Source organism: Typopeltis vanoorti, chromosome 23, assembly GCF_054136105.1.
Source record: "Typopeltis vanoorti isolate ZY-2024b chromosome 23, IOZ_Tvanoo_1.0, whole genome shotgun sequence".
In the NCBI taxonomy this organism is placed as follows: Eukaryota; Metazoa; Arthropoda; class Arachnida; order Uropygi; family Thelyphonidae; genus Typopeltis; species Typopeltis vanoorti.
Window position 1 is genome coordinate 15,950,167 of NC_143571.1, and position 27,979 is coordinate 15,978,145.

The following is a 27,979-nucleotide window of genomic DNA, read 5'->3' on the forward strand; positions in this document are numbered from 1 at the left end:
ATATTATAGCTACTCTTTTCCCTGGTTATTATTGTCTGAATATAACATCTTGTATTTGTTGCTTAGAAAGATCTCACCTGGTTTTGCTTTCTTTGTTTCAGTGACACCTATTATGTCGTCTGGTAGTTATTCAATTTTTCTGCTATTTCCATTTCTTTTCCATTGATGCTTCTTATGTTGATGGTGCCAACCTTGATCTCTGCTGGTTTTGAACAAACAACCTCCAACTCAACATCAGCAGAGATCAAGATGGGCACCATCAACATAAGAAGCATCAGTGGAAAATAGAAATGGAACTAGTAGAAGAAATGGATAAGTACCAGATTGATATAGTAGGTGTTACTGAAACTGGTTTTTTTTTTTTTTGTCCTAGTTCCCTGGCAAAAACAATGGGAGTCTTTTTTTTAACCAGATGATGTCCCTAGCCAGTATGAAATTCCATCATGTTGTACCATCATTTTGAGTTATGGTTTAAGCCAGCGTTTCCCAAATGGTGGGTCATGACCTGGCACTGGGTCACCTAAAAATCTCTCGAAAACCTAGGTATTTCATTTTTGGGTTTTCTTTTTTTCACGAAACTCTAAAATACAAGTAAATAGCATTTAATTGGGACTAATGAATAAATAATTTAATTAATAGAGACAAAAAATGCTCCGTCCACGTCGCCATTTCACAGTCTCTTTGTCCGGATTTAAGAATAAAGTTATCATCTTTTCCTCCAAACCCGAAGTTTCTAGTTAACAAACAACAGCATCACACTTCTCATTAATAAATTACTTGGCTTTAGTTTAATTTCTTTATATTTTTGTAAAGGTAAATGCTTCTTTATTATAATAATAATAAATGAAAACTCTGTGAACATTCAAATCTGTTTTATTTTACCTATTGGCCATAAAAATTTTACTGGGTCACAAAGATGAAGTATTAAAATAACTGAGCCACGGAAAAAAAAGTTTGTGGAAACTTTGGTTTAAGCCAATAAGAATACAGTTTGGTTGGCTAAATCCCAAATTGCCAGTCCATCCTTGTTCGTTCAGTATCCAGTTAGATACCCAATCAGAGGTTTCCTCCCAGTTATCCAGCCTTGGCCCTTAAGCATCCCATTGGAAAGCATACATGTTGCAATTCATGATGAGATGTCTACCTGAAAAAGAAATTATGAGACAATTTCTTGTTTCCACAAACAAGTACTACATGCAGTGATTTGTCTCTATCTAGTGTGATTATATTAAAGCAAAAGATCAACAGAATTCACTCTCTAGATTTAAAGAACACAAGATTATATCATAAATATTTTTATTAATATGAAAATATAATAATAAATATTCAGAAATAACAATTTAACATGTACATTAAAAAAAATGGGAAAAAAATGAAGAGATGCAGTTAAATATATAAACATCTGCAAATAAAAGACAGCAATTCATAAAGCATTGACACCTCTTATTAAGAGTAGATTCAGCAGCTATCTTAACTATCTATCTTAAAACTATCTTAGCTTTAAAAACATTATTTGATTTATTTTATATATTTTCGTCATATTGTTTCATTTGTTAGATATGACTTATTGTATTATCCATAACCCAAGAAAACAGAGTTTTGGATGATGCTAGATTTGGGATTATGTACAAAATCCCAGATTCAGGACTTATACGCTTATTGCAGTTTCATAAGGAGTTTCATGCTTCATTTTTTAAAGCAAATTAATATTCATTATTACTCTCTGTTACCTTAAAGTAAAAAGAATTACTGGAACAAATACTGATAGAAAATTAATTTGAAAATTATCTTTTTTTATTACAGACGAAGTAGAATGCATTCTTTGAGCAAATGCTTGCTATCTTTATGATTTTGCCATTCAAGATTGCAGAATGAGTATCAAAAGGGTGCTGTAACATCCTTTTAAAATTATATATATTGAGATCCTTTTGTCTGCAGTGGTCTCTAATGCAATATAAAAATTTTAAATATATATATATATATATATATATTTATTTATAAAATGTTTCATAAGCAGAATACTATAATTGTTGTATACAAGGACAATAATTATCTATTTCTTCTTTTTTTTTCTTACCATTTTTACTCCATATTATACTCTACAATGTTAAAATAATAGATTAAAATCTAAGCAAACTGTAGATTTAAGTATAAGAAAAAGCAAGGAGGCAACTTGTTATGTCTATACACAAATTCCAGGAGCAATAGAAACAAAGGCAGTGACTTTGTTGCTTTGGTGAATGTGTTGTGGCCTAAAATGGTTGGCATTAGTAAAACCTGGTTGTCAGAGTTGGATGTTGTAACTGGAATCAAGTGCAATGGATATATTTTTAGAATAAAAGAGATAGCAGAGAAGGTACTAATGATATCAGATGACTTGAGTCCATTTAGGATAAAACAATTGAAAACAATAATAGTAATAATGTTCTGTGTAGCATCGAGTTTGAGGCTGTCTGGTGTGAAGTGGAGGCTAACAGGAAGAAATATATGGTGAAATGTTGCAGTAGACCTACAGGTTCATTTGCCGGAGATGAAGAAATTCATCACCAAATTAACCTGATGAGTACTAAATGAGTAATTAATTACTCGTTTAGTACTCATAATTATTAATTATATCATTGGATAGCAGAGAAAACTCATAAGAATGAAGGAGAATTTATTGAGTTGTTACATGACAACTCTGAAGCAGCATGTAAAAGAAGCAACTCAAGGACAAAGAATATTAGCTTTTATCATAGTGTCAGAAGGTGTCTCAGTTAAGGATGTGACTGTTTTACCACCAACTGGTTGCAGCGTTCACACTGTACTGACCTGGGAAGTAGCCAGCTATATGGATGTTCGAATCAATATAGGTTATATGCTGAAGTACAAATCTGTAAATTATGACCAGCTGAGGAGTATACTGAGTTCAGTGGAATGGTATTGGTGGTCGGATAGGAAAAATATCAACAATGCATGAGAAGCTAAAAATATACTTAAATGATGCAATATCAGAATGTATCCCAAGAGTTTGAAGGATAAAAAGGGTAGTAGTCAAATCTATGTGTAATCTTATCAAGCAAGAGATTCGTAAGAAAAGGATGATGTGGAAGGAATATTGTGTGCATAAGAATGATGTTCCTTATGAAAATTATAAGCAGCAGGCCAGAAGAGTCACAACTGTTTTACAAAAAGCTAAGTCTCAATATGGAAAGAAACTGGCTCTGCATGCTAAAGAAAACCCCAAAGAATTCTATCAATATGCTGCAAGTAGAATGAATATGAAAGAAATTGTACTGACTGCAGATGGCATGAGGGTGACAGATGCAGAAGAGGTTGTTCAACTAATGAGTGCTAGTTTTGCTAAAAGCTATCAATCTGGTGTGTAAATAACATTGAGCTCACTGCTGCCTCTTCACTAGATGAAGAAACTCAGATGAGGAGAAGAGATATTAGAACTGTTGCACAAACTGAATAAGAATTCAGTAATAGGGACTGATGGGATGTCAGCACAGGTGCTAAAAGAGTGTTCAGCTGAACTGGCTATTCCTTTAACCAGGCTATATCATTTGATTCTCAGAACAGGGAAGATTCTGCAGTAGTGGAAAGAATGTATGGTAATCCCAGTGCACAAGGGTGGTGCACTGGGTATCCAACTATTGACCTATCAGTATCTCAGGAATAGTGGTGATGAATATTTTGGAAGAGTTGCCTAGAGCTCAGATTCAGAAATGTGTTGACAGAGTCTCTACTTTGCAATGAACATCATGGGTTTACTAAGGAAAAGTTTCGTTTTAGCAACTTGCTGACATTCTATAGTAATGTTGCTATTCAGCTAGACAAGGGAGAATGGATACAATATGATACTTTTGGATTTTCTTAAGGCTTTTGACAGAATACAGCATGGAAGACTGTTGCATAAATTGGAGAATATGGATTTGGATTATAAAATATTACTGCGGATATGAGGATAGCTGACTGACAGATATCAAAAAGTGGTATGTGGGGAATGTGAGTCTGTAAGATTTAAGGTAACTAGGTGTACCACAAGGATCAGTGCTTGGTCCACTGTTATTCAATCTGTACATTAATGATATTGGGAAGGATTTGACAGGCAAGATACAGCTATTTGCTGATGATGCAAAGATAGGTAAGGTAATCAGGAATGCTGCTAATAATGCAGTACTTGCAGAATGATTTGAATTGGCTGGAATTGTGGTCATGTGAAAACAGCTGTCATTCCAATGTTATTAAATGTAAAGTTATGCACTTTGGCATGATTAGATATCCAATGTCATATTATATTGGTGGTATTATGATAGAAGAATCTGATCAGGCTAGGGATCTTGTAGTGTTAGTAGATAGCAAGTTGAAGTTCAGGGGCCATGTAGCAGAGATTACAAATACAACTCAAAAGATAATTGCAATGCTGAAACGAACTTTCACTAGTAAGGATATCATTTTGCCTTTTTACAAGGCCTTGATAAAACTCACTTGGACTATTGTGCTCAGCTCTGGTTTCCTGGTTTTCGTCATGATTCTGATACAGTGGAGAGAGTGCAAAGGAGAATGTTAAAAATGGTATCAGGATTGTGGAATACTGATTATGAAGACAGAGTGAGAATTTGTAGGCTGCAGACACTAGTAAACAGAAGAAAGAAGGGATGATATGATTGAGACACAAACTTCTGAAAGGATCATACAGGATTTCAGTTAATGTAATTTCCAATGTATGGGGAAGGGGCAAGAGGACATCCGTGGAAGCTGAGAATGCATCTATTAAAAAGGGGCTGAGGGCTAGATTTTTCTCTTTTAACACAAAAATCTGAATCGCAGATCATAAATGCAGGTGTTCAATAAGGATGTAGTCAATTGCCACTCCTCTTTAATATTTATATTAATAATAATATAAGAGAGTGTAGGGAAACTAGTTTGGACATTCAAATAAATGATTGCACCAATGTACCTGGACTTCTGTGCATAGATTTGTTCTTCTAGGTTCCAAAGAAGCTGTGGAAAGGTTGCTAAGAGGAGTTACAAAGATGATGTAGGTATTATCGAATGCAAATTATGTGGATTGCAGACATTATTATACAGAAGAAAGAGGAGTGATATGATATAGGCCTAAACTCTTGAGAGAACATTATAGGATATCATTGATAAAATGTTTTATTATATGGAAGGTGGAAAGAGGATATCTGCAGAAGTTAAGTTTATGTGCAGTTAAGAAAGGTGTAATAGCTATATTTTTCACTAATAAAACTGTGAGTGATTGGAACAATTTGCCTGTTGAAGTAGTGAGTGCATCTAGTGTGAATGACTTTAAGAAAAGGTATGATGGCTGGTGTTGGTGATATATGGTCTCCCTTGATGAGCCCTTAAATCCCTGGAGGTCTGACAATAATAATAATAATAATAACCAACATAATATTAAATATTATCCTCAGAAGATTCAGATATCATGTTTGGCTTTAATATGGAATCTCTGACCATATCTTGCAACACCTACAGCACATCAGTGCCATGTATGGATAGTTTACTAATATAGCACTAAAAAGATCCTCTCCCCCCTCCCACACACACACACACACACACACACACACACACACGATATTTTTGAATTATTCCAAGTTGTTGTTCATGCTTGTATATGGAAATGAAAAATATATTAATCACCAGATGGGACTGTAGCAGATTTCCTCTCTCTCATCCTTCATAATCAGTATCAATATGGAACACTGAGATCAAAGGCATCAACACAAACTAGAAATGTGTGTGAAGACATATTAGACTTATAAACATCCAGCATACAAAAAATACATCACATAAAAAAAAAAAAAACATAGCAGATGTCTCTTCTTCATAAACCCTTTATCACACATCTTTCAAATGGTTCTTTTAACTTTTTCCTGTGTATTGAACATCAAAACACACTGGAAGATGAGATACTTTCATAACAGTCACAATATCACTCACTCCAATATGGCGTCCTGTAAAACATTAATATGCAAGATCATGATGTTTATTCCTGCTTACTAAATAACTTAAGGAATTCACAACGTACAATAGAATATAAATTAAATGAAACTTTAATAAATATTTCCAATATTTTGGCAATTTCACGTTGCCATCTTCACAGGGAAGACTGCCCCAAATTTGGGAGACATACATCAGCAGACCTTCAATCCAATGGCCAAGAATACCTACATAGACTGCTAGGGGGCACCATCAGGACTTTTTAGGAGAAACAATAACTTCCTCGCTTCTTCCTCATTTACTGTGTGTAGTGCCTGCGTGCACGTGTCTTTATTTTAAGTTCCTGTGAAGATGGCAATGTGATGTTGCCAAAATATTGGAAATATTTATTAAAGTTTAATTTAATTTATATTCTATTGTACATTGTGAATTCCTTAAGTTATTTAGTAAGCATGTATAACCAATGTATAAGCCTTCCTGCAATGTTTATTCCAATGGCACTGCTCTTTCACAGAACAGTTATCTGTGCCATACTCTTTTTAGCTAATGGTAATAACCCTTATAAAACATAAACTACATTTTTATCTCCCTTCACTCTTTTTGACATATAAGAGCATAGTATAAGTATTCTCATTCTTCTATTGCTGAAAATCTAACCAAAAGGTTAAATAATTATAATCTTTATCCTACTTTTAAACAGTACATCAGATTTTCAGCATATCATCCTAATCCTTAACACATAGTATATAGTATTAAATAATTATACTTGCCAAGAATTTATATTGTACACTTGGATAAAGAATTAAACAAGAATATAATTTCTTGATAAGTACACGGGGGGGGGGGACTGAAAAGTTCTGATAAACAGCTACAGTGAAAATGATATTAAAACAACTGATATAACCACAAGAGAAAACACATCTTAAAACCCTTTAATCCCCATGTTTCAATAATTTGCTCTTTTTCTTTTAGGATATATAAGAAGACATGTCAGAGGTCTGAAGAAATTAAAAGACACAGGGGTGTGGGCTGTCATCAATTTTGTTGTGCTGCAAGAAAAGTCTGCAACTGAGATTCACCAAACTTTGTGTGACACTTTAGAGGACTGTTCTCCACCATATATAACAGTTACCAGATCGGTGGCCAAGTTTAAAACTGGACATTCTGAGAACAGATGCCCCCCTCCCAGGTCAGGAAGACCTTCTGCAGCAATCACACCTGAAAATATCGATGCAGTGCATGCCATGATCCTTGATGATAGACGAATACCAGTCAAATACACTTCAAAGACTCTGGGGATATCCAGGGAATGAGTTGGGATCATTATCCACCAACATCTGGACATGCAGAAGCTCTCAGTGAAGTGGGTCCCCAAATGTTTGAATGCCAAACAAAACAGAGAATATTTGTTGTCATCTCAATGAATTTTGAGTCATTTTTGAGAAATTGGGTAAAACATTTTTGACTCCTACTGTGACTGTTGATGAAACATAACTTCACCACTATGACTCAGAGCTCAAACAAGTCAGTGGAGTGGAGACACAAAGGTACTCCACCGCCAAAGAAGTTCCGAACCTAAAAGTAAGCAAGGAAGGTTCTTGCCATTGTCTTTTGGGATATGGATGGTGTAATCCTTACCAAAGTACCTCAAAAAAGGTGGAACTGTTACAGCATCAGTTTATTCAACAGCTCTGAAGGAATTGAAGGAGGTTCTGAAGGAAAAGTGCCACAGGAAACTGAGCAGAGGCATGTTGCTTTTGCAGGACAACACACCTGCTTACACTGCTCATTGAAACCCAACAGACAATATGCAACTTGGGCTTTCATTGTCTGCCTCACCCACCCCATTCACCAGACCTGCCCCCATCTGACTATTTCCTATTCCCAGATTTAAAGAAACACTTGAAGGAAACAAAATTTACCACGGATGGTGAAGTCATATCTGCATCTGAGAAATGATTTGTGCAACAAGGGAAAGACTTTTCTCAGAGGATTGCAAATGATGCAGCAGCATTGTGACAAGTGTATAACACTTCATGGGGAATATGTAGCATAATGTGTAAGTTATGTGGTTCTACCTCATTTCCTTCATGGTGATTATCACAACTTTTCAGCACACCCTTATATAATTTACTTTGTTTTTTCACTTTGTAAGTCAGTGTTTCTCAACCTTCTTTTATGTGTGCCCCATTTTTTTATTATTAGTTTTTGTGGCATACTCCTCCACCTCCCCTTTGCAATTCTTGTGTTGAGACACTGACAAAACCCATAAAAGTTAGAAAAACAAACAAACTAGGAATTAATTAAAATGTTTAAATATTCATACAAATTTAAATATATAATCAAATCTTTCAAAAATTGTATATTTTGCAATTGATATGTTCCCATAAGTGTTAACTAGTTTATTCATTACAGTAGATTTTATACATTTTATTATTTTATTTTATGTTTTTGTTTTTGCATTGTTTTTTGTCAATAAATAGTTTCATTAAATGCTTTTGTTTCAATAAAGTAGTTTTTCAGTTTTTCCTTTGATTTCCACTTTCTTGGTTTCTTTGTGCCCCTCCTTCCCCCCAAAAAAGGGGTGCTTCCCATAGGTTGATAACCACTAAAGTAAGTGAAAAAAAAGTAAATAATTAAGATAAATTTATTATATATCAAATTATTATTATTTTTATTCTATAGAAGCTTTTACTTCTGAATAGAATATTTTATTTTGTAGCTGTGTGATTTCTTCTCTAACAGGTACATTCAGACTTGAAAAAGGCTAATATTAAGGGACTTCAGATATTTCTGAAAGAAGAACTCTCACAGAAATATGGCATGGGAGGAAATAAATTAATTCTTCCAATTATTATTCTTGCCGAAGAAGGTTTTGTAATACAAAAGGTAAAGTATTTGTTTAAGAGGTTAAAAATTCTAGCATACTTACCATGTTCACATAACATGTATTATTTTGTTGATCTTTGAAACAGCATGCATTCAAAAGATGGCAACATTCATATTAGCAGTATTAAGATTCATCCTTATTGATTTTATATGCATTTGTTTGACTTTTATGTTTTCATTGTTTCAACTTTGTCCTTCCTTTAAAACTCAACAATATTTGCTAAAAACACCAGCAGACTTATTGTTACAATGTTTTTGTATGTCCTTCCTCTTTTCTCTACCCCACCTTATGCAAAAGCTTTGTAAGTTTTTCTTTGCAGTTCAAAGATTTTGTCCATTTACTTCATAAATTAATGCCATTTTCATCTGCTCTGTTCCAGAGTAGATGGAACAGAGAAATGGAATAAAAGAGGAATATTAAAAGTGAATTCGATAGATTGTAAATGAACATTAAGCAGTTGTTATTGAGCAAAGAACATTTAGCATATGAATGATGGATGCCAGTTCCTTGTAACAGATTCTAAGGAAGTACCTGTAGAAAAGACATAAGAGCTGAAACTGATTTTCTGTGAGATAGTGGTTGAACTGAGTCATTGAGAGAGGGTGATCATGCATTAGTTGAATCCTCTTTACAGTATCAAGAACGTTTTAGGGAGAAATTTGGGATTTGTACAGTTATTAACTAGATGAGTGAAAAGTAACATCTTGAGTGGATGGATACCTAGATTTTATAGTAGTTGAATAAGCAGCTGATTTGAACACAGCAGTTGCATTTATACGAAGAAAGGCCAAAAGTAAATGCCACTCTTAGAAGAAGGTTTTGATCCATTCTGGTGTTTTGTGTATTATCAAAGGTATGGGAAAGTGAATTTGGATCCCTTTTGTGAAAAAGAAGATAAACTGCATTTTCAAAGTGTTTGAAGGTGACTAGATTATCCTCACGAAATTGAAGAATTGTATGGAGATTAGTGTATAAGGCACTAGTTATAGAAATTCTTAAAACTTGGGATGTTTGTACACTAATGGTTTATCAAATGAGTATGATGGTTGTAGATACTCCAAACAGTGGCAGTTTACTGAGCAAACCTCATTGCCAGACTCTATCAAATGCGACCTCTATCAGACGCTACCACATTATCAAAATACAGCGAGTGCAGAACAAGTGCTTGAGAATGGTTCTGAACGCCCCATGGTATGTTAGAAACAACCAGCTCCACAGAGACACAAACATTCCCTATATTCTCTCTTTTCTGCAATCCTTAGCATCCAAGTTTTTCCTAAAGACGTCCATGCATCCCAATGATTTGGTTCAACAAGCTGCAGCATACGAGGCAACAGACATATTCAAATATAGAAGACCAAAAGCTATATTAGCCTCCTATAACGATGCATAATCTCCATGCCCATTCAGGGCGAGCAAACTGCTCGTAAATTTTACCCTCACTGTAACCACAACAGATAGCGGGGAATATGAAAAGCATTTTGCTTCACCCTTAAAGACATATGACATTTGTCAATTGTCAATTGGTAAAGGGAAACCCATTGGAGTTTCAAATATATGTGGTCACCTAGGAAAGATGATTTCACTGGTAATTAGATTGCAAATACTCGTGCTTCATTGGGGAAATGAAACCTTAAGTCAGAGAGGTTAAAAAAAACATTCTCTGCAAGCAGTATTAGATCTCACGATGAACAAATATACCATTCTTGTAGCAGAAGGAATCATAAGTGTAATTTGGAAATTTAAAGGGGGACTGTAGTTGCAATTTGAGATTCAGTCAAAAAATAGGAAATCAGATCTGAATGTCTGTGAGTGATGATGTGTGTCATTCATGTTAGCATTTATGCTGTGAATGTTGATGAAAGTGATTTTTTAGTAAGATCTTTTATATTGTTTAGCTAGGATTTTTTGTTTTATAATTTTTGTTGGCAGTGTTTATTAAGGGATCTTTTTTTGTTTGAATGGTAGTGACACTGTTTCTGTTTTTATACTTCTTTGCTTTTATGCTTACTGACAGAGAGTTGGGACATATAGAGTGAGGGGCAATGAACTCTTGAACAAGCTGCTCATGCAGAGATCATTCAACCTCCTTATCATAATATGGTCTTTCTAGTCCTTATCCGCCCCCCCCCCCTCCACAAACACACACACACACACACACCATTATTTGGGCTCCTCCCCCAGGCATTACTGGCAGAGTATGTTGCAGCAGGAATATGTACCAGATCATAAGGAAGCTTACTGATGCATTATACCCTCCAGTTGAGAAGCTTTTGGGTCTCCAGTATGTTTAGATTTTTCTCCAAGTATGATGATATTATTTTGTAGGTGAAATACATGCTGAATTCATCAGTGCCACTACTTTGGAAACAGGCCATGCTACTTTTCGATGGAATTGACTGTTGTTGCAAGAAAAGGCTGTATATTGTGCTTCCACCATGGCTTATGATATTTTGACAGGATGGGTGTAATTCACGTGCAGCAGGGTGGTGTCATGCTGTCATTCTGTTTTTTAGAAGTGGATATTCAGTTGCTATGTATGGAACTATTTCTTCCATCACATTATAGGTTGATCTTCCATTGACATTTATTTTTCCATTTCTTTTTGTTGTTCTGTAGTACATAACAATGTACTACAGAACAACAAAAAAGGTAGTCCTGGACATTTAACTGATGGTTATTGATGCTTTGAATATTTATATGAATCAAATTGATATCCATTTTCTAAATATCTGAATTTTCCACATTTGCTATAGTAATTATAATACATAAGGCCATGTATAGATTTTTTTTGCTTATGGTATTTGGTTGATGTATGTCTGATTGATTACATATGATTTTGTTTGATTACATGTACTTTGAAGCTGTTTTGCTTGAAAAATAAAGATCTATGAAGTACATTTCTAGATACAGATACTGAGAATAAAATTGGGTTTTTCAAGCTGTTCAAAATTGTAGCAGTGCAAAATAGTTTTTTTATGAATACCTTTTGAATACCTTTATTTTAGGAGAATTGTTGATAAACTTGATTGTGCTTTTGAAAGGATAGTTTCTGATTTAAACTCAGCTTGCCAAGAAATTATATACTTGGTATAATTATATACTTGGTGTAACACCAAACTATATATAATTTCTTGGCAAATTATATACTTGGTTTAATCCTTTATCCGGGGTGCAATCCTAGCTTGCCTCCTCGTGGTGCACCCTGGATAACGCTAAATGAGCTAGAGCGACCTTGGCAGCACCAGTCTATCCATGGATCTCCTGGCTACTAACTACATGCAGCAATCAGAATTTAATGGTTTGAAGAACCAACTGACTAGAAATCTCGGACCCCAAGTCCGAATCTGTCATCTTAACGTCGAAAGAATTAGCAAATCAAAATGTGAATACCTTTCAAAATTCCTTCTTGACCAAAATATAGACATTGTACTCCTCCAAGAAACACATGCTGCTACTGAAGAAAACTTGTACAGAAGAGGGAGAATATACGGCTACCAGCTTGTAGGCGCAACTTGCCACCATGCATGCATAGTGACATATGCCCGCAACAACATTGAGTAGATCAAACCTGTTACTGCATCAAATGATGATGATGTCAGCTTGATTGTGACAAAGTTGGGCGAACTGACGCTTGCTAATATCTACAAGCCACCAAACATCCAATGGCCTCAACAAGTCCTCCCTCTTTTGAGCCACCCAACTATATATGTGAGAGACTTCAATAGCCACCATGAGTTATGGAAGTATGCTCAGAATGATGAATGCAGCATAGCCCTCGCCGACTGGGCTGAGACTTCCGATATCTACTTATTCTTTGACGGTAAAGAATGTGGCGCCTTCAGATCAGCAGCATGGAGAAGAGACTATAATCCTGACCTCTGCTTCGTCACCTCTAACAACATGAATGAACCTCGACCTGCTCAAAGAAGAGTTCTCGGTGACTTCCCTCACAGCCAACACCGACTGATCCTCCTTGAAGTGGGCATAAAAAATACCTCTTGTCCGATCAATTCCCCAACTGAGATGGAACCTTCGAAGAGCCGATTGGGAAAAATATGCCATTGACCTTGACAAATGTGTTCATTTCATACCTTCTGTACCCAATAACTACAATCGATTTGTAGGAGCTGCCATCTTTACAGCTAAAAAACATTCCTAGAGGCTTCAGAAAGAAGTATATCCCTGGATGGAACGAACGGAGCAAACTGCTCTACGAGAAATTTATGGTGAGCAGTGACGTGGAAATCGCAGATCGACTTGGACACAGTGAGACAACAAAGCTGGATCGAAACAGTTGAGGGACTGGACCTCATGCACTCTACAGGAAGGCCTGGAGTGTATTACGGAAGCTAGGAAGCACTACAACGATGACTACTAAAAAGACAAATGTCATACCAAACCAAGTTGCTAACCACATTACTAGAATCTTGAGATGCCAACGTGATAAAAATCATACCATTAAAGTTAAAAGAGAAGCCAGAAACCTGAAGGCAAAACTACAAGAGGAATCAGAATATGCAAGACCCTTCAGTGATGAGGAAATCAACAACACACTAGCTGATACAAATACAGGAAAGGCCCTGGGGTTTGATGGAGTTCACCCGGAATTTCTTATTCATCCTGGCAAAAATACAAAAAAATGGCTCGCCCATTTCTTCTCAGAAATAATGAACACCAGCATGTTGCCAAAGGAATTTAAGAGAGCTAAGATCATAGCCCTTCCCAAACCCACAAAACTATCATCCAATTGCACTACTAAGCTGCACATATAAATTACTGGAAAGACTACTGTACAACTGCATAAGCAACACCATCCTTGAACATGCTCCGATAGAACAGGCAGGCTTTAGGCCCAATTGCAGCTGTTGTGACCAGGTTCTAGTGCTGACATCATACATTGAAGCGGGCTTTCAACAAAATCTTAAAACTTCTGTAGTTTTTTTTGATTTCACTGCCGCATACAACACTGTCTGGAGAGAGGGCATACTGTATAAACTACTGAAAGTACTACCGAACCGAAGAACAATAGAGCTTATTAATAATATGCTCAGCAATAGATATTTCCATGTTATCCTTGGAGAAAATATCAGTGATCAAAAGAAACTCAACAATGGCCTGCCACAGTGCTCAGTACTGGCCCCTCTCTTATTTAACCTATACATAGCTGACCTGTCAGATACAGCATCTAGAAAATTCTGCTATGCGGATGACATGGCATTAGCCACCAGAAATAGAGAACTAAGACGGACAGAGGAAACTCTCACAAATGACCTTGCTGCTATGCATAATTACTTTAAAAAATGGAGACTGCAACCAAGCCAAAGTAAAATTGAAGTGTCAACATTCCATCTCAGCAATAAACTGGCAAATGACGAGCTGAACATCCGATTTGGAAACTCAGTTCTACACCATAACAAACATCCGAAATACCTAGGAGTTACACTTGATCGCACCTTATCATATGCTGAAAACACAGCTGGAAAAATTAGAACCAGAAACAACATCATCAAGAAATTATGTGGCACTTCTTGGGGTGCAGCAGCAACCACACTAAGAACATCCGCACTCGGATTGGTTTTTTCATGGCAGAGTACTGTACTTCTGTTTGGCTCAACAGCTGCCATACCAAACTAATTGACCGCCAGCTTAACACCACAATGCGACTTATTACTGGAACCATAAAAACAACTCCTATTTACTGGCTCCCAATGCTGAGTAACATAATACCACCAAACCTACGAAGACATGCTCTACTACGTGAATATGATAAAATACTTAGAAACACTGAATTGCTTATACACAATGACATACTAGAGCTACAACTCAACAGACTGAAATCAAGAAAGCTCCCTCTCTGTGGAGCTAAACACCTGGGAATGACCAACTACAACACCAAAGAACAATAGAAGCGAACATGGAGCATAAATACCAATGCTCAACTCCAAACTTGGTTTGATAGGCATCATCTCAACATCCCGGGTATGGAACTGAGCCGAAAGACTTGGACAACGCTGAACAGGATTCGCACTGGACATGGAAGATGTGCAAGCTCTCTCTACAAGTGGGGAAAAATTCCCTCACCGGAATGTGACTGCGGGCACCCGAATCAGTCTATCCACCACATCTCTACTGAGTGCAGTCTTCATGCATACACAGGCCAAAGAAACAACTTCCTGGAGGCGACACCACCTGTTATAGACTGGATCAGACAACTTGATATTAACCTATAAGTGTTTTGTTTGTTGAAAGTATAAGTGTCTTTGTTTTATTCTAATTGTTTGTCACTTTTTATATATTTATTTTGACTTATGTACCTTTATAACTGCATGTAGATTGTCATACACTAAATAAATAAATCCTTTATCCAAGTGATCAAACAGTGTGCACGTGAAGTATCTTCACAACTAGGCTGCTTGTATATAGAAGCTAATGACTTTACATTATTAGTCTATATACAAGTTGTATATATTGCTTTAGTATCAGTAATGCAAAGCATGCACTTTTCCGATGTCTATAATGCTATGCAATATGGGAAGGACTGCTACCCACACCAGTTTTATTGAGGTTTCATCAGTGGGAGCCAGATCCAGAAGAGATCCCAAGGTTGAAATAATGCTGAAATCAAATATTTCCTATATACAAAAAGGTGATACAATAGATGATACCTTTTCACTACAAGTATATGGGAAATATATGACTTCTGCATTAGTTCATTCTTAACATCTCTGCTCAGTCTTGCTCCTGCTGATGAGACCTCAATAAAGGTTGAAATTGGTCTGGGTTGTGACTCTTTCCATGATGCATAGCATTATACACGTCTCAAAGGGTATGTGCTTTGTATTATGGAATAGTAAGGCAATTGATGTGAAGTCATTAGCCTCTATATACAAGTAGCCCAGTCATGAAGATACCTCACATGCAAACTTTGCATACACTTGCATGAAGAATTAAACAAGAATATAATTTCTTGGCAAGTTTAATTTAAATTATAATGAAAGTGAAAAACTTTCTACAATATGGTTTCTTGCGTTTTCTTCATTTCATTTTGTTATTCTGTAACTGCTTCAGCATCCTTAGTTTATAAATGATTTGTTGGTCTGATTTATTAAACAAATGAGAGTGTTTTTGTTCTGAAAATTGGTGCACCATGGCACAACATGAGTAAACGATTTTTGCTTGAATTGTTTTGCTCAGCCTGCTGTACCAATTAGAACAAAAATCTTCTTCATTCTAATTATATAATCCATGAATTAGCTCATAAACTTCAGTTAAGTCTCCTTTTCCTCTTCTATTAGTTAAGTTCAACAATGCAGCTTGAACTTAACTAACAAAATCTCAACTATCATGATACAATCCTTTGCATACCTTAGTGGATATTTTGAATACGTTGAATTCTCTTAGCACCCAAAGTTTCAGCTGTGATCTAAAATTGGCCTAACAAGCAACTGATATAAAGGTACCATAACCTCTTTCTTCTTATAATTGTGAGCTTTTATGGTTATTTTTTAGATGTGGTTCCTGAACATCAGTTTATTTAAAACTAAATACCCAAATTAGTATATTCCATAACTCTTTCCCAAGCTTTTCCATGCAGTTTGCATTCAACAAAAGCCTGCATATAGTATCTCATGTACTTATATTTCTACATATTAAATTTTAATCGCTACTTTTCTGTCTAGTTTTTACAAACTTTTTATTATTATTATTTAATGCCTCCAAGGAGTCCAAAGACTCATTGAGGGAGGACATCTGCTCTACAACTCTCCATCTTCACCAGCTGTACCTACCTTCATCATCCACACCAACACCATCTCGCCGACCACCACTAGTACTTTCACAGAGAATCGCAAACATTCATGCCCACAGCTTTTCAGCTGGAGAGTGGATACGCTAACCACTTGGACAACCAGGCCGGCATGAACTTTTAAGACCATTCTGAAGAGTATTGATCCAAACTATTTACTGCTTTGCCCAGTTTCATGACATCTACAAGGAAATAATTTGTTTTAATGTTGAACTTAAATGATTAATGAATGTGTTAAACATTAAGACTCACAAAACTAATTTTGGGAGTAAAATGGAGCACTTTACTCCCAAATGTTTTCCTCCCTAAACAGATATATCATGCAGTTCCTTATCTAATCTCACTAAATATCATCAGTACCAATTGAGTGCATTTCAGTAAGCAGATTCATGCTGAAATCCAAATAAATGACATAATTATTGCCATAAGCTATTTCTCCCATGACATTTTCATAAAAATATAAAAGTTTTGTCAGATTCACCCTTAATTAAATGGTTCTGTGCCATGCTCAGTATACGACTGTCATTAGGGATATTCTGGATATAAATCCTAATTAATTTTCCGTTACTTTCCCTATAACTATAGCTTGAAAAATTTTATGCTGGCTCACCAGCTGGGCAGATATATATAAATCGTCAAATATCTTCATAAACAGTTGCATCATCCAGTCCAACAGCATGGAATTTCCAAAACACTAACTCATAGAGTCAGGACTATTTGTTTTAGTGACAGCCACAGAACTCAACTATACTATCTTTTTTTTTTTTTTTGGCCACTGGCTACATTCTACAAAATAGAAAAAATACTACATACTTCTCCTTCATATGTTTATTATTATTGTTATTTTTTTTAATGTTGTTCCCACCCACAAAAGGTGATTAGTAAACCTATAGTACATTTGTACCGTGAGTGGGTTAAGGATTTTTTCCCCATTTTCATCAATTTTATATATTTTTTGTATTTTTTATTTTTTTTTATTTTACATAGTCTGGAAACCCTGCTCTAGAGACGAAACATGGAACTTTTTCAAGCCATTTCAGGCCTCTAAGTGTAGCAGTGGTTTCAATCCAGGCTATGAATTTCATCTCCCATCTAAAGACAATCGCAAACATCCATGCCCATGGTGGGATTTGAACCAACGACCACTCAGCCAACCAGGCCGGGGTACATCTAAAATATCCAGGAGTACATCTGAAAAGATAGCATAAGAGCTAATGAAGTATAACCTTTACATTTTGGAAAATTATGGAGACAACTGCCGTATTTGAGTGAAAATTTAGTTTGATATAATCCAAAATCAGCACTCGACATTTTGATCTTTATATCAGGATCATCTTCTGGAGCATGTGCACTGTATACGGAGAGATGGGCTGCACTGCAATCTGCATGGTTTCCTAGAGTTGCTGACCAGCCGTTGCAGCAATTATTGGCCTGACCTCTGGTGAAGGGAAAGAAAAAAAGAACCTTGGCTACATCAATGCTAGTGTCCTAATATTGTCTGTTGGTTGCAGGATTGCATTGTGCTGGAGAGCAGCATGTTTGTTTATATATATATATATATATATATATATATATATATATATATATATATATATATATATATATATATTAAAAACATGATTGTTCATATGAATTTCAACCATTTGGTGTGGAATGGTTTCCAGTACTAGCTGAAGGTTGCTTAAGGTCCTAAAGTATGCTGGATACTGGGACCTTAGGCAAACTTCAGCTGGTGTTTGAGGCCATTCCATGCCGATTGGTTGAAGTTTGTATGTGTAATCATGTTTTTGGTATATATATATATATATATATATATAAACATGTTGCTCTCCTGCCCAATGTGGTTTTGTGACCAGTAGATAATAATAATAAGAGGGCGGCCGAGTTTGTTTGTGTGTTTTTTTTCCACCGGAGGTCGGGCCAATAATTGTTGTGGCGGTTGGTCAGTGATTTTGGCAAGCCATGTGGATTGTGGTGCGGCTTGTTTTTCTGTATATGGTGTATATGTTCCGGATGATCTTGATATAAAGATCGAAACGTTGAGTGTTGATTTTGGTTTATATTGGACTAAAGTTTTGCTCAAACACGGTGGTTGTCTCCATAATTTTTAAAAATGTATTCTGATCACCGTGTAAGCCAAAAAGAAAGTATAACCTTTACTCCCTGTTCAAACTGTATGTCAAATTAGCAATCTGATCTCTTCTCCTAAGGATAAACTCCATACTCTAGCACATCCTGTGTATGAAGAATGCCTTGTAATTGTACCTTGGCCTACTATGAACTGACAGAAAGATCTGTTAACATTAGCCTTGGAGAACACATTAAGTACTTTTGCTACCATTATGGCAAGTCAGGACTGGTTGACTACAGTTTGGGCCACCCCATCATATAGGAGTAGATGGATTAAACCAGTGTGCTATGTAGAAATGATTACAAGCCAGAGCGACCAGAAGACTAGTTTTTTTATCTATTGCAATTTGAATTGTTTTACTTGCTGATTGCCAGGTATAGTCTGTTCTAAGTAGCTTTGTTCTGAAGATGCTGGTGTGAACTCAAGCGAAATATAAGCTAGTTAAATATCTTTTATGATTTTTGTCTTTTTGTTGTAATACTGCAAAAAAAAGGATGTTGCAGTAAAAAAAAAAAAAAAAAAGTATATGCATGGCAACTGAGAACTTAATCGGCAAGCAGTATACTAGAATATCAGAATTTAAACATTGTACCATAAGTAAAAATTCTTTTTTTTTTAAATTCAGAACTATCATACTCCAGAAATATGTACAATTTCACATATTATAATTTAGTGAGTAACATTAGCATTCCTTCATGTTTGGAATGTAGATAAAATTAAATTTTCATTATATTCACCTAATTCCTAGACTGTTTAAATCCAGTAAAACAGGCAGGATCCTAGTTTCTAGGGAAAGAAACCCTATCGTCAATACTATTATTATTACTATGTGATACCTCCCAGGAGTCAAAGAACTCGTAGGGGAGCTGTCTATGCTACATGACACCATCTGTACTGTTAATCCTCCACTATGCTGTGGAACCTATCCACTGACTACACACTGCCATAAACTACACACTAATGGTATTTTTAATTGCCAGTTGTATGTCCTTTGGTTGATTTGCCTGTATGTAGATTGATTAGCCCAAGTTTCCTGGAAGGGAAACCCTATGTCCTCAACAACAAAAAATAAAATAAAATACAAATAAATGAATAAATAAACATACAATAACCACAGTAATAAATCTTAATGAAAGTCCAAATATTTCCTTAAAAATAACAATACCTCTTCATGTGTGTGGGAACAACAAACAAATCAAAGAATGGGAATACTGGTTACATACAACAATCGGTTTACCAATTAAAAATGGTTGTCATGTGCTAGCAATTAATATTAAAGATAAATAATATGGGGTGCTTAAGGGTCAAAGTTGTATAATTGAGAGGAGACCTCCACATAACCTTTAAAGGAATGCGGAGAACCGACCAGGGCTTCTGACCCAATGTCCAATCCTCACCTTCTCATGGTGCACCCTGTTGGGTATCTACCTGGATACTGAACGAACAAGGATGGGCTGGCAATTTGGGATTTAACCGACCAAATTGTATTCTTATTGGCTTAAACCAATATAGAAAATCATGGTACGACATGACAAAATTTCATGCTGGCTGGAGCGTCACCCGGTTAAACAAGGTCCCCGTTGTTTTCGCCAGGGAACCAGGGCGAACAGTGAAAATTCAGCTACTGGAACAAATCTGAAAGCACACCCCAACTCAACATCACCAGAGTTAAAGATCGGTACTATCAATATAAGAAGCCTGAATGGCAAAGAAATGGAGCTAGCTGAGGGATTAGATAAGTACCAGATTGACATAAGAGGGGTGACTGAAACAAAAAAGACAAAAACTGGCGAGATCTTTCTGAACAATAAATACAAAATGTTATATTCAGGAAATGACTATCAAGGAAAAGAAGGAGTAGCCATAGTATTCAACACAAAATACGAGGCTAATCTTCTTGAATGGCAGGCAGTCTCAAGTAGAGTGATGTGGGCAAATATCAGAATGGGGAATTGGACAATGAGACTTATTTGTGCCTATGGCCCCTCAGAAGGTTCTACTAAGGTAGAAGTGGAGGAATTTTTTGATGCGATAGAAAAAGCAACTGACACAATGAAAAAGGAAAAGTTGGTCCTTGTTGGGGATCGAAATAGCAGAGTAGGAAATGATTGTCAGACATACAAAAATATTATGGGAAAATTTGGAGAAAAGAGCAAAGTCAATAATAATGGTAAATACCTGTTGGATTTCTGCTCAGGACATGGACTGGTTATTACTAACACCATGTTCCAACATAAAAATGTGCACAAATTCACATGGAGAGAAGAGGCACGGAATAAGAAAAGTGTCATTGACTATGTTATTGTTGATAGTGATGTTTTCTCCCTGGTGCAGGACACCAGAGTGTACAGAGGATTTGAAATTGGAAACAATCACTATTTAGTCTTGAGCAGGATAAAATTGAATTTCATATTGAAAAGAATAACATATAAGAAAGTTTTAAAGCGAATAAAAGTTGAGCAGCTCTCAGATGTGAACTGTAGACTAAAATACACAAAGATTATTGAAGAAAAAATGAAAGAGTTTGAGAACATGAACCAAACCTTGGAGATTCAGTGGCAAGCCTTGAAGAAAACCCTGATTCATTCAGCCAGAGAGGCATGTAGTGAGGTTGTCTGCAAGGATAGAAAAATCAGAACTCCACGGTGCACACAGGAAGTTAAAGAGGCAGTGAAGGAAAAGGAAAAAGCATATCAAAAGTTCCTGGCAAATAAATCAGCTTAGAGAATACAGAGACAAATGTAAGAAAGCTAAACAGTGTGTAAAACTAGCTAAATAAAAGTCAAGGGAAGACTTTTCAAGAACATAGAAAATAAATATCAAGAAGGTGGTAAGATATTCTGGAGGTTGTTGAAGAAGCTTAGAAATGCAGAAAAGAGTGCTGCAAAAGGAGTTAGAGATGATAAAGTTTACATGAAAAAGGAGAAAAAGATATCCTTGAAGTATGGAGTAATTACTTCGAAAAATTGCTAAATGAAACAAGCAGTGATAGCACAGTGGTAAAAAACACTCAACAGGCATACAGTCAGGAATACATATCCATACATGAAGTAGAAAAAGCCATCAAAGGCCTTAAATTGGAAAGGCAGCAGGAGTAGATGATATTCGATCAGAAATGCTGAAATATGGTGGTATAATAGTCTTACAGTGGCTACACTGCATAGTTCAGAAAGCCTGGACAGAGGGACGAATTCCCGATGATTGGAGTAGAGCTCTAATAGTACCCATATATAAAAAGGGAAATAAAACTGAATGTGAGAATTACAGAGGAATTTCCCTGCTGATTGTTCCTGTGAAGATCTATGCAAGCATACTTGAGAAACGATTGAGAAGAATTGTGGAAGAACAGTTTGGTGAAGAACAAGCTGGATTCAGGCCAAATAAAGGCTGTCAGGATCAGATCTTCTCTTTACGACAAATAGTTGAGAAAGCATGGGAATATAACAAAGATCTGTATTTAAGTTTTGTCGATTTAGAAAAGGCATATGACAAGGTGCCAAGAGAGAAGCTATTCAATATGCTACAGTTATATGGTGTCAATGGGGCATTATATCAAGCAATACTTAGTCTGTATTTGAGTTGTAAGTAGGCAGTTAGAATTGAAGGAAGTACAGGAAGATGGTTTAATGTTAAATCTGGTGTGAGACAAGGATGTACATTATCTCTTCTGTTATTCATTATCTATATGAATCACATTATGAAGGAAAGTGGTATTAAACATGATATCAGAATTTGAGATGTTAATGTCAGCTCTTTGCTTTATGCGGACGATGTTATACTTCTAAATAAATCTGCTATAAGTTTGCAAGAGTCCCTGACTAAATTGAATAACTGTTATAATAGATATGGTATGAAAGTCAGCATTAAAAAGACAAGGACAATGAAAATAGGTAGAATTGTTGAAAATGTCAATTGTGTTGTGTGGGGAACGTATGGAACAAGTAAAACATTTCAGCTACTTAGGCATGATTTTTACTGAAGATGGTAAATTAAATATGGAAATAGACAACAGAATCAACAAAGCTGGTATGGTAGAAAGTCAATTGAATAAATTCATAGAATAAGAGAGAAATTAGTCGTAACACTAAATTAGCTTTATACAAGACAGTGTTCAAACACCAGTTTAAACTTATGGATCTGAGAGCTGGGTCAGAAGTAAAACACTTGACCAAAGACTAATGACCGCAGATATGAGAGTCCTGAGAAAGATCAGAGGCATGAACAGATGGCATCAATGGCAATATCGTATTAAAAACGAGGATATTAGGAAAGAACTTGACATTGTCGGCATCCAGGAATGCATTAGCAGAGCTAATCTCAGGTGGCATGGTCACTTAAACAGAATGAGTGAGGAAAGATTAGCAAAACAAGTGTTCTCTGCCAGGTTGGCAGGGAAATGACCCAGAGGAAGACTAAGATATAGGGGATTGATACGGTACAGTGTGCCTTAGATGATAGAAATATAAGATCTGATAATGATAATATTGGAGTCTTGACAAGTAACAGACTGATTTGGAGGAAAATTGTAGATAGGAAGTTAGTAATGATGTGAATTTTTCATGTAGTACTATCATATCCTGTACACCCCTTGAGGGTACATGTCAGGAATTTGATGATGATGATGAATGTTAGCCTTGGTGTTCTCTGCTATGGTACACCTGTATCATAGCCATGTGTATATTCCTGGTTTTGGTCAGTTTGTAAGGTTTTGTTATGCTATAGCTAATTTTAATTCTCTCTAACTACCAGTGTTGTAGCAAATATGTTAACTACTTATGTATTAGCTTTATCAACCTGTAAATCAAAAATTCATGCATGCCATTTTTCTCTACATTTTCACTTGTAACATTAATACATTTTGAATCGCTTTTATGAAAAAAAAAAAAAAGTTCCTTCTCTGCCATTATATGTAAATGTTGAAAACATTCAGTATCATAAAAACTTTGAAAAATATAAAATTATTAGATACACTGGGCCAGGTGATGTCTTATATATGACTGTGGCAACTCAGAAAACAATTGAAAAACATTTTGCTTAGAATCAATATAAAGAAATATTTTGGGAAAATAAATACTTTCTCAACTTTCCAAGTTTTAACATCCACTATTAATGGTCATATTCTACATATTCTTCACTGGGTAAGACTGGCTAATCACTACTGTTTGTTGAATATCTATTTTAGATTGTCATGTAACAATTAACTGGTTACCTCGTAGTGCATCTGAGCTCTCTTAAAAATGAAATGATGTATGTATATCCTTTCTTCTTACCTGTCATATTCCATTACAACAAAATCAGTGATAATCAACAAAACAGGTATTTGTATCCACCAGCATTCCCCACTTGGTGCAGTAAGTCAGATAAACATGCAAAAAACTATTTATGACATGAAATATGAAACTGAATCAGCATTATGTAAATAAAACATGATTAAACTAAAAACATTTTTTTTACTCATCAACTAAAACTTCTCACTAAGGAATAGGGAATTTTCCTTCTCACTAAGGAATTTTAAAAGGAATAGAGATGGAGGGTATATAATGTATTTTGTGAAGATAGGATGATGGATCTCCTTAGGAATGTAATTCTAGCAAATTTCCAATCCTAAGTGACAATTCCTTATTAAAATAACTCATTAAAATAACTGTATATTGAATAAGTAAGTTTAGACATGAATACCAAATTGGATTTATAGGCTTTTTTTTTTCTTTTCCATTTTATGCAAAAGAAGAAAAGTAACAAATATAGTGGATTATGAGAAGCTTGGTGATATAAAATATATATATGTACTATATGGGGAGATATATATATATATAACAGATTAAATGACTATATGCCGAGAGATAAACCACACATCTAGTTTCATCTTCTTAGAAGACTTCATCAGGTGCATAACATGAGAGAAATACCAACAAACATTGCGAGAGAAAAAATCTATACATTAAAATGCTAACATATTCATATTTGAAAGTGTTCAGTGTATCTCTTCATTGTTGAGCATGCACATGTGAATGCCAAAGTTGATTGCAGCACAATGACAGTCTGAGAGATTATAGCTGAGGTTAGTGTTGATCTGTACTGGATTGAGGACGATTTCTTTAGATTCTATAATTTTTCTCTCCAGTTCATCATAGCATCAAAAGATATTTTCCGATTTGTCCCACATGACTGGGTGAATGATAGAATTTTTGTTGTTAGTGTCAGCAGAATTAAGGATGTGGTTTGACAGAGTGCTTGCTACAGTTCTGCCATATGTGACGTCTCTCTCTCTCTCTCTCTCTCTCATGTTCTAAGGAATGGAGCTTAAGTAGAGGAGTGAAAGAAGTCCAGATGTTATATTTTTTTAGAACTTTAGCTAATTTAGGCAAAATGGAACTGATATATGGTAAGGATATGCAGCCTTTTCATTATTTCTATCTTTGATGTGGCAAGGAGGTGGATTAAATAGTAGCTTCATAACTGTTTGTTTTGAATAATCATTTTGCTGAAAGGTTGTAAGAAAAAATTGAAGTTCTTTGTTGATATCCTCTTCTTTACAAAGGAGGGAGCGAGCACATTTGCCTAGCATAGAGATAACGTCAAGTTTTTGAGGCGGATAGTGATAGGACTCTGTATAGAGGTATCTATTGATGTTGAGTGGGTTTTCTATAAATGGAGATCTTCAATTTCTCAGATACACGAGTGAGTTTGAAATCTAGGAACAGAAGAGAGCCATCAAAATATAATTCTGCAATAAATTGGATTTTTGAGTGTTGACTGTTGAGTTGGCCTAGGAAATTTTTTAAAGAATCAGGTCCATGACTCCAGATTAGGAAGATGTCATTTATATACCTTTTCCACAACCTCGGTTTCGATGGGAATGAAGAAATAGCTTTTTCCTCAAAAGATTCTAAATATAAACTTGGCATTATCACTATATTAGGCAAATGTGCTCACTTCCTCTGTGAAGAAGAGGATATCAACAGAGAATGTCAATTTCTTCTCACAACCTTTGTAAGAAAAATGGTTATTCAAAACTGCTAAGAAGCTAAAGCTACTATCCACCTCCTCTCCATATTGAAGACAGAAATAATAAAAAAGGCAACATATCCCTATCATATATCAGTTCCATTTCACCTAAATTAGCTAAAGTTCTTAAAAAATATAACATCTGGACTTCTTTCACTCCTTTACTTAACACGTTTGCTGCCACGCTACTTGGGCATAGTTTGCACGCCAAGCAATTTCACTTCTTCATGGTCAGTACGGGTAATCTCGTTGCCGGCGGTAATCAACATATGAGTATATTCGTAGTTGGCTTGTGAGGCTCATATACCATCTATGAGTATACACACTTTTGTTGCTAGCTCTGCACACCAAGCATTTTCACTTCTTCAAAGTCAGCATGGGTAATCTCATTGTCGGCGGTAAGCATCATACGAGTATATTCGTAGTTGGCATGTGATGCTCATATACCAACTATGAGTATACTCGTAGTTGGCAGCGAACGTGTTAAGCTCCACTCCTTGTTCAGTATGCCCAAGCAAAAACTTACTGTATTTGGTGCAACTGCACCACACTTTATTTTGGCTAGACTGAAAAAAAAACCATCGAATTACATCTAGAAGAACATAAAAGAGATGCCAGAACTAGACAGTCAAACCACATCCTTAATTCTGCTGATGCTAACAAAGAAAAACTATCATTCACCCAGTCATGTGGGACAAATCAGAAAACATCTTTTGATGCTATGATGAACTTGAGAGAAAAACTGTAGAATCTAAATTGTAGATTATAGCTGAGGTTAGTGTTGAGATGTCCTCGATTCAGTACATTTCAACACTAACCTCAGCTATAATCTCTCAGACTGTCATTAAGCTGCTATCCAAATTTGACATTAATGAGACCTTGAACGTGTGCATACGCCCAACAATGAAGAGATACACAGAATGCCTTGAAATATTAATATGTTAGCGTTTTGATGTATAGATTTTTTCTCTCGCAATGTTTGTTGGTATTTCTCTCATGTTATGCACCTGATGAAGTCTTCTAAGAAGATGAAACTAGTTGTGCAGTTTATTTAAAATAAAATAGTGTTTCTATTTTTATCTCTCAGCCAAGTCAATTAATCATATATATATATATATATGTGATTAATTGATTAAAATTACTTGGTTATCCTAATATACAATATCCCCAAGTTAAAAAATTTATTACACACACACACACATATATATATATATTTATCACATAAAAAATAATAATATTTAAACTTTGCAAAGGTATTGCCATATGGCTACTTGCTATATGAGTTGAGAAAGATACAGATGTATAATATTATTGTCTGAAAGATACCAGAAAGCTATATGTGAGTGTAGTGGGATGCTCCAGAAAAAGAGGTAATCAGTATTTAAAAACATCAAGTTTCTCCACCTGTATTGTATCGTTAGCCTCATCAAACTTCAAATTTGTATTATCCTTCCTTCTTACCTATTGATTGTCTGTCCGAGAAAATTCTTTATAGTAGCAGAAACCATCTTTCAAAACACAGTTATAAACTTATTAATAATTTTATCTGTTTTCTTTAAAAAATTAAAAATTGCAAAAAAATCTTTGTTCGCAGTGTATCTTAAATATATAACTGGTGATTTCACTATGTGCAAATAAAGTGTCCATCCAAACTTTTTCAAACCTTTCAGTTATGAAAATTTTAATTGTTCTCAAATCTTTAAATTTCTAAATCACATCTTTGGTTCATGAATGCTATTTATTTGCTTAAATATGTTGGATTAAATTACCCTAAAAAATGTTAATGCGCCTTTCTGGTATGACCAATGTAATTGGTACATTAATACTTTAACTTGCTTGCAGTCAAATCAGCCAAAAGTATTTTAATCAACTAAAATAAAAAATGGCTAAAAAATATAACTTTTAATAATATGATCTTTTCATTGTAGCTTTCTCACAAATTCAACCAAAAATCATCTCAATCTGAAACCATTGGTAATCATGGATATGATCCTTATCAGGTGAAAGACATGAGAACAATTTTCTACGCTATTGGACCAGGTGAGGTTTTCACTGTTTCAATCACACCTGATATTATTACAAGTAATTAATCAGTTTGTTGCTAAAAGTCTTGCAATATTAATGCTGAGGCTGCTCTTTATTCTACACTATGTATTTTTATCTAACATTATACTGGAATAAAAGAAAC

The 27,979-nt window shown here is 35.3% G+C and overlaps 1 protein-coding gene across 1 annotated transcript in view; it reads left to right on the top strand.

The window, feature by feature from the left end:
- Nucleotides 1-27,979, top strand: part of LOC150093652 (glycerophosphocholine cholinephosphodiesterase ENPP6-like) — a 92,202-nt gene that overhangs the window by 44,698 nt on the left and 19,525 nt on the right. Inside the window, exons 6-7 of the mRNA XM_090412808.1 lie at nucleotides 8,701-8,844; nucleotides 27,720-27,831. Coding sequence (XP_090268934.1) covers nucleotides 8,701-8,844; nucleotides 27,720-27,831 — 256 coding nt within the window. The remainder of the gene's footprint in view (nucleotides 1-8,700; nucleotides 8,845-27,719; nucleotides 27,832-27,979) is intronic.